The sequence below is a fragment of the Pipistrellus hanaki genome (assembly GCF_964339955.1).
Source record: "Pipistrellus hanaki genome assembly, chromosome: 4".
NCBI lineage: Eukaryota > Metazoa > Chordata > Mammalia > Chiroptera > Vespertilionidae > Pipistrellus > Pipistrellus hanaki.
The window spans coordinates 98,251,213-98,264,130 of NC_140506.1; the positions used below are offsets into that span (position 1 = coordinate 98,251,213).

Below are 12,918 nucleotides of genomic sequence, written 5' to 3' on the forward strand. Positions count from 1 at the left end.
GAAGGAAATACGGGACTATTTATTGCAAAGCTAGATTGGGAGGGAAGGGGGAGGGAGGAGGGCGGGCGGAAGTGAACTGATGTACATGGACAGCCACCTTGCCCAGGCACTCTTCTGCTCCTGGGACCGTCCCTGTCAGGAAAAAATTTCTGACCTGCTGTTTCCACCTCCCTCTGGGCAGTGCTGGCCACATTGCCCCGCTGGGCACCAGGCACCCCTCTGAGCCAGAGCACCGCGGGGTCTAGCAGCAGGCCACCCAGCGAGGAGCCAGGCCCTGCCCGGGAAGGAGCCGCGCCCCCTGGGACTGTGCAGTGGAGGGCAATGCAGAACCTGGCGAGGACCAAGGGCACCAGGGCGGCAGGAAGCCCAGCACCGGCCTCAGCGTTCCTTTAGGATGAGCCGAGTTTTCCCGTCTCCAATGAAGAACCTATCGATACAACAGCAATGGCCCAGTGAGTCTCTGAGCCCCGGGGGAGTCGCCCAGCCCCTTGTTCATCTCTCCAGGCAGAGTTCTCCAGAGAGCCGCCTTCCTGAGCTTTTCCAGCCTCAACCTCTAGCTGGGATGGCGTTGGGGGCGGGGGGTGGTCTCTGCTTGGCTTCAGCTCTTTTCCATGAGACACTCAGCTCCGCCCTCTGAAAGCAGCAGGCAATAATCAGGGATGCTTTGCACTAAGCCCTGGGCTAAGGGGTTCAGGCTAGGCCCACCTGCTGGATCCCGGAGGCTCCCAGGAAGGGAGCGAGTATCTCTCTGACAACACCCACCTTACTATCCACTGCACAGCTCCGTGGAGCACTGTCCACGCTGTTCTAGGGGAACGAGGTCCCTGCCATGCGTGCTCATGGGGCACCGTGTATGTGGTTTTCCATGTGAGGAGGGCCCCCTGGTGTTGGGTGACCCCGTGCAGGGAGCAGCTCCTCCCCTGCTCTTGGACCTCACCCCAAGGTCAGGCTCAGGCTCAGGCTGCAAACACAGCCAGCAGCAGTGCTTGGCCCCAAGGCCACGTGACTGACTCAGGGGTAGGTCGATGCACCCTGGGCAGCCACACCAGTTACCATCGGCCACAGCTGTCGTTCTGTTTCCTCTGACCTGCCGAGCGCCTCGGCCTCTGCTGGGGAGCCCCGTGCAGAGGACCGTCTGCGGGACACGTTGTTTGGGCACCTGCCTGGCCGGTGCTCCCTGTGCTCTCTCAGTTATGTGAGCCAACGGGTTCTCCTTCAGGCCACGCTGTGCTGAGAGGGGTTTCTGTCACTCTCTGTCAAAGGCCCCAGAGTCATGACGTTTGCCTCTGAGGACGGCTCCCTCTGCTCCTCTACACACTCAGGTGAGATCCCATTGCCCGCGGCCTGGACGCTGCGGGAGCTGTCACCCGCTGCCCACCCGCGGGGCAGTGACCGCCACGCTCCTACCTGACGAGCGCTCCGGCCAGCAGGCTGCCCAGCAGCGGGCCCAGCCAGTAGATCCAGTGGAAGGCCCAGTGGTTGGCCAGCACCGCCGGCCCAAAGGCCCGGGCAGGGTTCATGCAGGCTCCCGACACGGCGCCCCTGCAGACAGCAGCCACACTCGTCCCCAGGTCCCGGCCAGGCCCGGCTCCCCTCAAGTTCCTTCCCCAGCCAGGCCTACCTCCCACAATTCCCACACTCCCGCCCTGTCCCGGGTTCCGGAGGGTTCCAAGAAGACAGGTAGGGACGCTAGCACTGGGCAGTGAAAGGCTGGCCCCTCCTGGGGCACAGCGTCGGCCACACCCATGCCCGCCCAGGAGGATGTCCACAGGGGTGCCTGGGCAGCAGGAAGGGACGGAGGGAGGGGGGGTGCAAGGTTAGGGGGGAGGCAAAGTCTCTCCAAAGTTGATAAAGCCACGTTGAGCAGTTGTCAATCATGGGAGCTCTAAAGTCAAGCAGACTTAGGTTCAGAACCCAGCCCAGCTGTGCCCAGCTGTGTGACCTCTAACCTCTGTGTTTCAGCGGAGGTGAAAGTACTCTCTCATGGGCTGTCAGGAGTCAATGAGAAAACGCATACATAGCCACGCCTCGCCTGCAAGCCGCACACGTGTGTTTAATCTAGGTGACCCGGCGGCTCCTCTAGGGGCTGTGGCCCAGTTCTGGTGTCTGAGCTTTGTCCCTTCTCTCAAGCTGGTCCTGCAGACTGTGCTCAGCACCCACCGGCCTCCAATAACCGCTCAATAGGCTTGTAAGTGAGCCAAGAGCCACTAGGGGGCAGCAAAGCATTGCCACACTTTACACAGGTTCACAGATCTCCCAAGGATGACATGGGCGAGGGCAGAGCAAGGAAACTGTCCCAGAGAAAAGAAAGAACTGGACATCAGGGGCTCCTCATCCCCTTCAGCAGGATGTGGGCTCTGGCTCCAGATCTGTCATTTAATCTGCTGCTGCCCGGGGACCTTCAGTAAGTCCCTGTGTCCTCTCTGAGCCCGTCTCCTCTTACATACATGAGAGAACACCTCCCCAGCCTTGTCTCCGAGTCCCTTCCCAAGCCCTGAGCGGCCCTACACAAATGAGACGGTGGTGAGTCAGGCTGAAGCCTGGCTGCCAAACAGCCTCAGAAATGTTTACGGAAACACAGAGATAATTTCCCATAAAATCCAGTCTCCTGACTCCCGTGGGGTGAAATCAGAAGGCTCCCGCCAGGCCCCTCCTACGTGGCAACAATTGCCCACAAGGAATAGTGGTGCCTCCCTGCCACCTGCTAATGCTCGGCCACGTCTCCCATTGGCACTCCCTTCCCGCCCTGTTGGCATTGGAATCCGTGCCCTCAGGTAAGCTCTGCAGGCCCTACCCCAGAGCCGGGCTCAGCCCAGGCCGGGCACCGTAGCCCGCAGCCGGGACGCACTCACCCTGCCAGGATGTCCACGGTGACGGAGAACCCGATGGAGAATGGGGCCAGCGGGCCCCGCGTCTTCTCGTTGATGGCGCCCATGCAGACCGCCAGGACCAGCAGGGTGGTCAGGACGACCTCTGCCAGCACGGCCCCCGCCACCTGCCCCGGCTCCTGCACGGTCACAAAGGCGGCCCCGGATGCATTCCAGAACCTGTCGCCGGGACTCACCGCCTGCGGAGAGAAGCCGCTCAGCCCCGGGTGCAGAGGGCCGGGCCGGGAGCTCACGCCCCCCGCAGGGAAGGGTTACAGGGCCACAGCCAGCTTCAGCACTCCCTCCAGGTGGCAGTGTGTGAGCTATTGGGCTTCTCTGAGCTCACTTTGCTCATCTGTGAAATGGGATAACCCAGCTGTGGTCCGGGTGGGCCTGAAGCTTCTATGGCTTAGATGATCCTCTTTGAGGAAAAGAAGACAAAAATACCTTATTTTTACAAACTCGAAACACACGTGACCAGGATGTTGCTAACCCTTAAGAAGTCCCTTCAAGGGGCAAGGAGGGCCCCGAGGCTTAAGCGCCGTGGGAGCCAGGAAACCCAGGGCCATGGCAGCACCAGGAGAGGGAAGACAGCAGAGGACCACATTCTGGGCCCCGGGCCCGAATCTGGGCCTTGCAGCTCGCCAGTCCTGTGCCTGGGCGAGGTACTGACTTCCCTGCGTCTGGCTTCCTCCTCCAGAGAATGGGGGTGGTGACAGCTGCGTGCCAGGTCAGGGCGCCCTCTGGGGACGGACCTGGCCTCTGGTGCGGTGGTTGGGAGATGGAATGGGCAGGTGTGTGGAGCTGAGGAGGGCGGGGCTGGAGGGAGAGCCTGGGCACTGCTCCCCATCAAGGGTCAGAGGTGGAGGTGTAGGCGGGCATGGGGTCTTACATGGGGGCATGGGGGGCCCAGGGCAGGGAACAGCAGTGTGGGACTTGAGACCAAAGTCTGCAATGGGCCAGATCTTAGAGCCACCGTCCAAACCCAGCCAGCTAGCAAGGCGACGGGCCCGCCTCTACCCTCACACTCACTCACACGTGCCAAGCAAGGCCTAGATCCTGAAGGAATCCTAGTTGGACTGACCCTTAAGGGAAAGGAGAGGGGGGGGGGAGGGAGAGGAAGAAGGAGAGGGAGAGGGAGAGGGAGAGGGAGAGGGAGGGAGAGGGAGAGGGAGAGGGAGAGGGAGAGGGAGAGGGAGAGGGAGAGGGAGAGGGAGAGGGAGAGGGAGAGGGAGAGGGAGAGGGAGAGGGAGAGGGAGAGGGAGAGGGAGAGGGAGAGGGAGAGAAAAGAAAACAGAATGGAAGAGGGAAGGGAGGATGGGAAGGAAGGAGGGAAGGAGGGAGGGAGGCAGGGAGGGAAGAGGGAAGGACAGGCGTATGGAGGGACACAGGGAGGGAGGCAGGCGCTATGAAAATCTGGTGACAGAAAGGAAGAGCCAGCCTTCAGGTCGGGATGAGAGGCTTCCATGGGGAAGGTGGATGTGAGCCCCATGGAAGGCGGGGAGCTCGGGGAAGGGAAGCTGGCAGCACAGGGAGCAGGGAGCTCAGGCTCCGGGGGGAGAGCTGTCCCCAGGCAGCCCAGGAGAGCGGGGGGCCTGTGGCTGAGCGAGTGGCTGATGACACCTGCGGCCTTAGAACCAGCAGACCCGCTGCGGGCCGGGGAGGGACTGGGAGGAAATCTCCGGCCGGAGCCCTGCCTCCGCTTCCCAGGCTGTCCAGACGGAGAGAACGGGTGCGTTTGGAGGGAACCAATGTCCCGTCCCAAGTAGAGAAGGCCCCCCAGTCCCCCTGGGGGAAAAAGGCGAGTTGGACAGTCCTCAGCCCTGCCCCCAGCAGCCCCACCCCCCAGGGGATCACCCACCTTGGCCAGGGAGGCCCCGAGCAGCCCCCCGCACAGCTGGGACACACAGTAGGGAAGCAGCATCGTCAGGTTGAGGCCTCCGACCAGCATGGCCGCCAGGGACACGGCAGGATTGAAGTGTCCACCGCTGTCACCGCAGAAGCAGGAGGAAGTCACGAGGCCGAGGCTCAGGCTGTGCGAGGGCGTGTGTCCCAGCTCCCCCTTCACCCTCTCGCCCTGCGCGTGGGGGCCCATCCACAGCCACAGGCACCCCCCCGCCCCCCCCCTCAGGTGCCCAGTGGCGGGCTGGGGCCTGGATGAGCCAGGAGGGGGGCTGAGTAGACATTTGTTGAGAAGCCAGTGACAGTAAAAGGCTGCCTCGTAGGGAGCGGCCCCCTGAGGTGCACACAGCATGGGCTCCCGGCCAGCGGCCTGGGCTCAGATCCAGCTCCACCTCTGAGCAGCCGTGGGACCTTGGGCAGCAGTGCACCTCCCTGCCTCAGGGCCCACTCCCTGCGGCTGCGGAGGAGACAGAATGAAGACACGTGCACGCTCTGCTACATACAGGGGTACTCGGTGAACACTCGTACCCCTGACCCCCCGGCTAAGATGTCTCCACCCCACCCCAGGGAGCAGGTCATGTGCTCTTCACGCCCGGGACGTTCAAAGGAAATGCCACCGTCCTCTTCCCCCTCTTCGTCCGGGAGACAGAGGGGGTTTCTTCACTCGGATCCGCTCGCTGAGGGGGACGAACACACAGCCCGGCCGCATGGCCCCGCCGGGCGCCCTCACTGAGGCCAGAGGTGCGTGGGGGGGGGAGCTCCATCCAGATGGGCGTGTGCAGAGCCCCCCACCCTTGGCTCACCGCCTGATGGGCCGGGACCACTCGGTGGGTGGGAAACCCCTATAGCAGCTGCTGTCCCCGGGGAACCCCGAGGCTGGAGCACCCCTTCTAACATCACAGCCCCAGAGCAGCCAGGGGGACTGAGCCTCCCATTGCTGTGTCCCCCGCGTCCCCCCCCCACCCTGCCCCCACCCCAGGCACCACGAGGCTGGCTCTGCCTCCTATGGCGCTGTAAGAGGCCGCTGCCCGTCCCAGCCGGAGGGGTGTGAGGGCGCTGCCCGGGGCTCACGCTGCAGTGCTCAGGACCGCGCACCAGCACCATCATATGCATAGATACAGTCATTGTAAACCCCCCTGGGGGTCCCATTTGCTGGGTGGAGGGGTTCGGATTGGAAGCGTGACTTGCCCCGGGGCTCAGAGCTCGTGGCTGCTGGGCGCCCTCAGCCGGAGTGGGTGCCCGGGGCTCTCTCTGACCCTCAGCTGCAGGCCGGCGGCTGAGGGGGATGGAACAGCACCCTCACCTGACGTTGCCCAGCGTGGCGACCAGGAGGCCCAGCGCCAGCCCGTGGGCCAGCGCCGGCGGCAGCAGCCCGGCTTCCGGCCCGTTCCCGATCACCGACAGGCAGCCGATGAAGACGAAGAGGGCCGAGCCCAGCAGCTCCACTAGGCAGGGCCGCACCAAGCGCTCATGCCACCACGCGTGCCCCCTGCCTTCCATGCTCGGCTCCTTCCCCTTGCCGCTGCCGAATTCCAGGTCCCCCATGGACACGGCGCCCTGCGGGAGGGAAGGGAGTGGGCCTGGGGGGGAGGCTGGCCGGGGGCCGGGGGAAGCCCTCCTGCCCCCCGAGGTACTCTCAGTGACCCTGGAGGGCCAGGCTGGGAGCGAGGGCCGCGGGCTCACCTCTGCAGACATGAGGCCACGCACACGGACGGCTGAGCCTGGCTGGCCGGGCGCACCTGCTGGCCTGCACACGCTTATCTCCGGCCGGAGCTGCCGATCCCGGCGCAGGCTCTGCCCTTTAACAGGCGCGAGAAAGCAAAGAGCGGGTGGGAGGTGACCCTGGGCCCAGAAAAGGAAACAGTTTTCTTTTAATCTCAGCTGGGAGGGCGTGGGGTGGGGTGGCTGAGGATTGCTGAGCTTCCTGCCAACAGGGGGAAGCTGCTGGCTTCCCGGCAGCATCTGGAGGGAGGCCCAGCCCCGCGGTCACCATCAGGGTCCAAAGCAGAGGACTGTCCCTGGTAGGACCACACACGGGAGGTTACAGCCGACTCTTCCTCAGGTTGTTCTGCCAATTCCCACAGACATCTCCTCAAAGCGAGGCCTGACACCTCCGCTCACGCACCCGACCACCTGATCCAGGGCAGAGCTGTGCCGGGTGACCCTGCACTGACGGGCAATTAGGCCCGTGGAGAAGCCGTGGGCGTTAGAAACAGGCCACCGGGGTCCCACCCCAACTCTGAGCACTGACTTACCGTCTCTGCACTTTAGCTCGCTCCTTACGATGTGAGGATGATGGACCCCGGGTTGCTGTGAGGTTTACTGAGTTAGCACACACACTGAGCGGCCAGATTATTATGACCACCTGGCATTTGTAGGCACATTAGCCGTACCCTGCATCGTGTGGGATATGGAAGCCGAGGCCTGTTCGAACACCTGTGCTGTCTGCTTTACCAAGATAAAATGTCTCCAATTCGCGCAGGAACACAGAGATTGGACAGTCGAGCATTGGAAAAAAGTCATGTGGTCTGATTAATCATGTTTCCAGTTGCATCATGCAGATGGCAGAGTGAGAATTTCACGGAAAAAGCATGAAAGCATGCACCCCACATGCCCACATGCATGAGTACAACCCTTCAGGCTGGCGGGGGCAGTGTTATGGTTTGAGGCATGTTTTCCTGGCATGATTTGGGCCCTTTAATTGGTGTGGAACAACATTTGAATTGCACAACATACCTAAGTATCATTGCTGATCAAGTTCATCCTGTCATGCTGATGGTGTGTCCCAATGGAGATGGCTTCTTCCAATAAGACAACGCGCCATTCCATGGTGCTCGTATTGTACAGGGTGGTTTCAAGAACATGAAGGAGACTCTACCTTGCTTAGGTGGCCCCCACAATCACCAGATCTCAACCCAAGTGAGCATTTGTGGGACAAAGTTAAAAGAGCCACCAGGCAGCTGGTTCCACAACCATCCAATCTCACAGACTGGACAGTGCTATTCCTCAGGCGTGGTGTCAGATTCCTCGCATCACCTTTCAACATCTCGTGGAGTCAATGCCAAGGAGAATCGCCGCCGTATTGAAGGCAAAAGGTGGCCTAACGAAGTACTGATGGAGTGGTCACAATAATCTGGGCATCAGTGTGTATGTAAAGTGCCCCCGACAGTGCCAGACACATTGTAAACACCACGAGGAGGTGTCTACTAATGTATAACATGTACTGATGTTTAATCTATATTTACTGAGTACTTTCTAGTGCCAGACGTGGGCTACAGACCTTACATGTACTATCTCATTTAACCTCAACAACCCCACTAGGCAGGTACTATAATAATAGTACATTTATAGATGGGGACGTGAAGATTCTGGAAGGTTAAGTTTCACAGGGTTTGTGATTGCAAAACTTGTGGGCTATGTCACACAAAAAGACAAATACTGTGTGATTCCACTTACACAGGGTAGATTCAGAGAGAAGGTACAATGGTGGCTGTCGGGGCTGAGCAGGGGAAGGGGGGTTAGTGTTTAATGGGCACAGAGCTTCAGTTTGGGAAGATGAAGAAGTCTGGAGGTGGATAGTGGTGATTGCACAACAATGGGAATGCATTTAATGCCACTGAACCACACACTTAAGATAATTGATTTGGTAAATTTACACTATGTATTTTTTTTTTATCACAATTGAAGAAAACAACAACACTGAGTTAAACCACTATACTCAACTGCTATTTAAAATGGAAGGAGGGAGGGAAAGAGGGAGAGAGGAAGGGAGGGAGGGAGGGAGGGAGGGAGGGAGGGAGGGAGGGAGGGAGGGAGGGAAGAGAGATGGATAGAAGATAGATGCATGGGAAAGGATGGAAAGATGGATGCACAGATGGAAGAAAGGAAGGAAGGAAGGAAGGAAGGAAGGAAGGAAGGAAGGAAGGAAGGAAGGAAGGAAGGAAGGATAGGTAGGTGGATGGATAGATGGAAGGATGGAAGGATGGAAGGATGGAAGGAAATAGGAAGGAAGGAAGGAAGGAAGGAAGGAAGGAAGGAAGGAAGGAAGGAAGGAAGGAAGGGAGGAAGGAAAGGTAGGTGGATGGATGGAAGGATGGAAGGATGGATGGATGGATGGAAAGAAGGATGGAAAGAAGGATGGATGGAAAGATGGAAGGAAAAATGGAAGGAAAAAAGGACGGAAGAAAGGAAGGAAGGAAGGAAGGAAGGAAGGAAGGAAGGAAGGAAGGAAGGAAGGAAGGAAGGAAGGGTAAGTGGAAGGAAGGAAGGAAGGATAGATGGATGGATGGATGGATGGGTGGGTGGAAGGAAGGAAGGAGAGAAGGGTTTCCTTACTCATCCATTCAGCAAATATTTAAATACCTGCAGTGAAACAGTCTCCGTCTGAGCCATGTGGAAATGCACAGTGAACAGGACTAGCAGGTTCAGGTCCATGCTCACAGCGTCTCTGGGTTTGTATGTACAGATGGAGAAACAGTGACACAGATGCGAGGGTTTTACTGACCCTTTCTACCTTTTATTGACTACTCACCACACACCTAACACACTCTGCCTGTATTCATAACAACCCTGTGAGATAAGTCTTCATTACTTCTTATCCCATCTTCAGATAATAAAAACAAGGCACAAAGAACTTTCCTGAATGTGTATAGATAAAAAAGCATCAGCCTCCGCAGAGAAGTGGGTGGACAGCTTGTGGGTGGCTCTTTTTGGAGGAGAACTAAATGCAGCGCCTCTGTTGGACATCTGCACGTGCCAGAAGGTGTGGGTCTGCTCTCTGCCTGTTATCTGGAACCCATGCTCGCCCTCCTTCACTCCCACAGCACAGCGCACCAGATGTATCTTATGCCCTTCCTGCCGGTTCCGCAAATGGCAACATAAGATAGAGGTCCAGCTTTCAACTTCTCCCTCATGCTTTGCCCAAATACTGCCCAATGCTGCTTCTGTAATATTTTTCTCCTATTCTCACCCAGGCCTTCATCAGTTCTTGCTTGGTCTCTTGAAGAAAATCAGACATTCAGCTGAGACCAGTTTGGCTCAAGGGATAGAGCGTCAGCTTGGGGACTGAAAGGTCCCGGGTTCGATTCCGGTCAAGGGCATGTAACTTGGTTGCAGGCATATCCCCAGTAGGGGGTGTGCAGGAGTCAGCTGGTCAATGACTCTCTCTCTCATCGATGTTTCTAGCTCTCTATCTCTCTCCCTTCCTCTCTATACAAAATCAATAAAATATAAAAATTAAAAAAAAGAAAATCAGACATTCAGTGTACTTCTCAGTCATTCACTCCATGCTTACAATAAACCTGCTTCTCCTGCTACTTACCTTCTATTTTCCCCCTTCACAAGCAGAAACTTCCAGCTAGTAGTCCTATATAATAAAAGGCTAATACGCAAATCAACCAAACAATGGAACAACCAGTGGCTATGACACACACTGACCACCAGGGGGCAAACACTCAACACAGGAGCTGTCCCCTGGTAGTCAGTGTGCTCCCATAGGGGGAGCACCACTCAGCCAGAGGCCAGGCTCAGGGCAGAGCCTCTTATGCCTTTGTGGCAGTCAGACATCTCCCAAGGGCTCCCGGACTGCGAGAGGGCGCAGGTGGGGATGAGGGACACCCCCCCACCCCCACCAAAGTGTACAAATTTTATGCACCAGGCCTCTAATACTAGAATAAATCCTCATCTGGTCTCCTTGCCTCACTCCATTTTAACCCATTCTTCTGACACTGGGAGAGAGCAGGGCACAGGTAGGCTCTTGGGTCCAGGCTTGGGGATCAGACTTCTCCACCTTTGCCCACTGTCTGCTCTCTCTGCTCCCGTTTCCTCTTTTATGAAAAATGGGCTAATGGTGGCACATATCCCCATAGGGTTGTAAAATGGGTGAAATGAGACAGCGTGCTTATTAACAAAGTGCCCAATTCAGAGCAGGTGCCCAACATATTGTAGCTATTAATATGGTTTGTGTTAGTCAGAGTAGGCTAACCTGTATAACAAATAACCCCAACATTTCAATGGCCTCATATACTGAAAAAGGACTCATTGTTCACATAATGGTCCATAGCAGGCTCTTCACCTTAGGTGACTCAGGGATCCAGGCCACTTCCACTGGGAGACCACCATCTAAGCCCTCAGATCTTACCCTCCAGCCAGGACACGAGATGGAGAGGACGTGGGGTGCTGTGCAGGAGGTTTTCATGGGCTACCCAGGTGTGATTAGTAAGAATTCTGTCCATCAAAAAACCACTAGACTTGGGAGATAAGAGATCAACTGAAGGACTTGTATACATGCATATAAGTACAACCAATGGACACAAAACTCTGGGGAGGGAGGGTATGTATGGGGGGGCAATGTTAAAATATGTACACAGATAATAATTTAATTTAAAAAAACCACTAGACTTAATAAACAAATTCAGCAATATAGCAGGATACAAAATTAACACCTGGAAATCTATGGCTTTTTTATACAAAATAATGAACTTATAGAAAGAGAAACTAAAAAAAGCAATCCCATTTACCACTGCAACAAAAAAAAATTAAGATACCTAGGAATAAACTTAACTAAGGAAGTAAAAGACCTGTATTCAGAAAACTATGAAACATTGAAAAAAGAGATAGAAGAAGACATAAACAAGTGGAAGAATATAGCATATTCATGGATTGGAAGAATCATCATCATTAAAATGTCCATGCTACCCAAAGCAACCTATAGGTTCAATGCAATTCTCATTAAGATACCAATGGCATATTTCACAGACCTAGAACAAACTCTCCAAAAATTTATCTGGAATAAAAAAGACCCCAAATAGCTGTAGCAATCCTGAGAAAGAAGAACAAAGTTGGAGGGATCACAATACCAGATATCAAGCTATATTACAAAGCCACTGTTCTCAAAACTGCCTGGTACTGGAATAACACATATAGATCAATGAATGGAACAGAACAGAGAACCTAGAAATCAACCCAAGCCATTATGCTCAATTAATATTTGACAAAGGAGGCAAGAGCACACAATGAAGTCCAGTTAGTCTCCTCAATAAATGGTGTTGGGAAAATTGGACAGATACATGCAAAAAATGAAACTAGACCACCAACTTACACCATACACAAAAATAAACCCAAAATGGATAAAGGACATAAGACAGGAAACCTAAAAAATCTTAGAAGAATTCATAGGCAGCAAAATATCAGACATATGTTGTAGCAATATCTTTACTGATAGAGCTCCTAGGACAATGGAAACTAAGGAGAAAAATAAACAAATTGGACTACTCGAAATAAAAAGCTCCTGCACAGCAAAAGAAACCATCAACAAAACAAGAAAGCCCACTGCATGGGAGGACACATTTGCCAATGTTATCTCTGATAAGGGTTTAATCTCCAAAATTTACAGAGAACTCATACAACTTAACAAAAGGAAGATAAACAATCTAATTAAAAAAATGGGCAAAGGACCTCAATAGACATTTTTCAAAAGAGGACATACAAAAGGCCAAGAGACATATGAAAACATGCTCAAAGTCACTAATCATCAGAGAGATGCAAATCAAAACAACAATGTGGTACCACCTCACACCTGTCAGAATGGCTATCATCAACAAATGACAAGTGCTGGCGAGGATGCGGAGAAAAAGGAACCTCCGTGCACTGCTGGTGGGAATGCAAACTGGTGCAGCCACTGTGGAGAACAGTATGGAGTTTTCCAAAAAACTAAAAATGGAACTCCCATTTGACCCAGTGATCCCACTTCTAGGAATATATCCCAATAAATCAGAAACATTAATCAGAAAGGATATATGCACCCCTATGTTCATAGCAGCACAAGTTAAAATTGCTAAGATTTGGAAACAGCCTAAGTGCCCATCAGCAGAGGAGTGGATTAAAAAACTGTGGTACATCTACACAATGGAATACTATGCTGCTGTAAAAAGGAAGGGACTCCTACCATTTGCAACAGCATGGATGGAGATGAAGATCATTATGCTAACTGAAATAAGCCAGTCAGAGAAAGATAAATATTACATGATCTCATTCATTTGTGGAATACAATGAACAACATAAACATTTATTGATGAACAAAAATAGAACCAGAGGAAAAAAATATTTTAGAACAGAAGCAATCATGTTATTTACAAATTTTTAATATGTC

At 54.5% G+C, this 12,918-nt stretch overlaps 1 protein-coding gene across 3 annotated transcripts; it reads right to left on the reverse strand.

The window, feature by feature from the left end:
* Nucleotides 1–7,114, reverse strand: AQP8 (aquaporin 8). 3 transcript variants are annotated; one of them, XM_084882160.1, is made up of 8 exons: nucleotides 7,025–7,114; nucleotides 6,453–6,611; nucleotides 6,073–6,326; nucleotides 4,729–4,855; nucleotides 2,853–3,067; nucleotides 1,408–1,542; nucleotides 331–427; nucleotides 1–132 (listed from the first exon to the last, which is right to left on the reverse strand). In XM_084882160.1, the coding sequence occupies exons 2-7, from the start codon at nucleotides 6,462–6,464 to the stop codon at nucleotides 379–381; spliced, it is 792 nt and encodes a 263-aa protein (XP_084738286.1). In that variant the 5' UTR covers nucleotides 6,465–6,611; nucleotides 7,025–7,114; the 3' UTR covers nucleotides 1–132; nucleotides 331–378. The 3 variants fall into 3 exon arrangements, with proteins under 3 accessions (XP_084738286.1, XP_084738284.1, XP_084738285.1); XM_084882158.1 differs by having other exon boundaries at nucleotides 1–427; nucleotides 7,025–7,111; XM_084882159.1 differs by having other exon boundaries at nucleotides 1–427; nucleotides 6,453–6,568; nucleotides 7,025–7,042.
* Nucleotides 7,115–12,918: the final 5,804 nt, after the last annotated feature.

Coding starts and splice junctions, on each gene's coding strand:
- AQP8 (XM_084882160.1), bottom strand. Junction 1,543..2,852: donor ACCGTGGACATCCTGGCAGG/GTGAGTGCGTCC, acceptor TGCTGTCTGCAG/GGGCGCCGTGTCGGGAGCCT. Junction 428..1,407: donor CTGGCCGGAGCGCTCGTCAG/GTAGGAGCGTGG, acceptor TTGTATCGATAG/GTTCTTCATTGGAGACGGGA.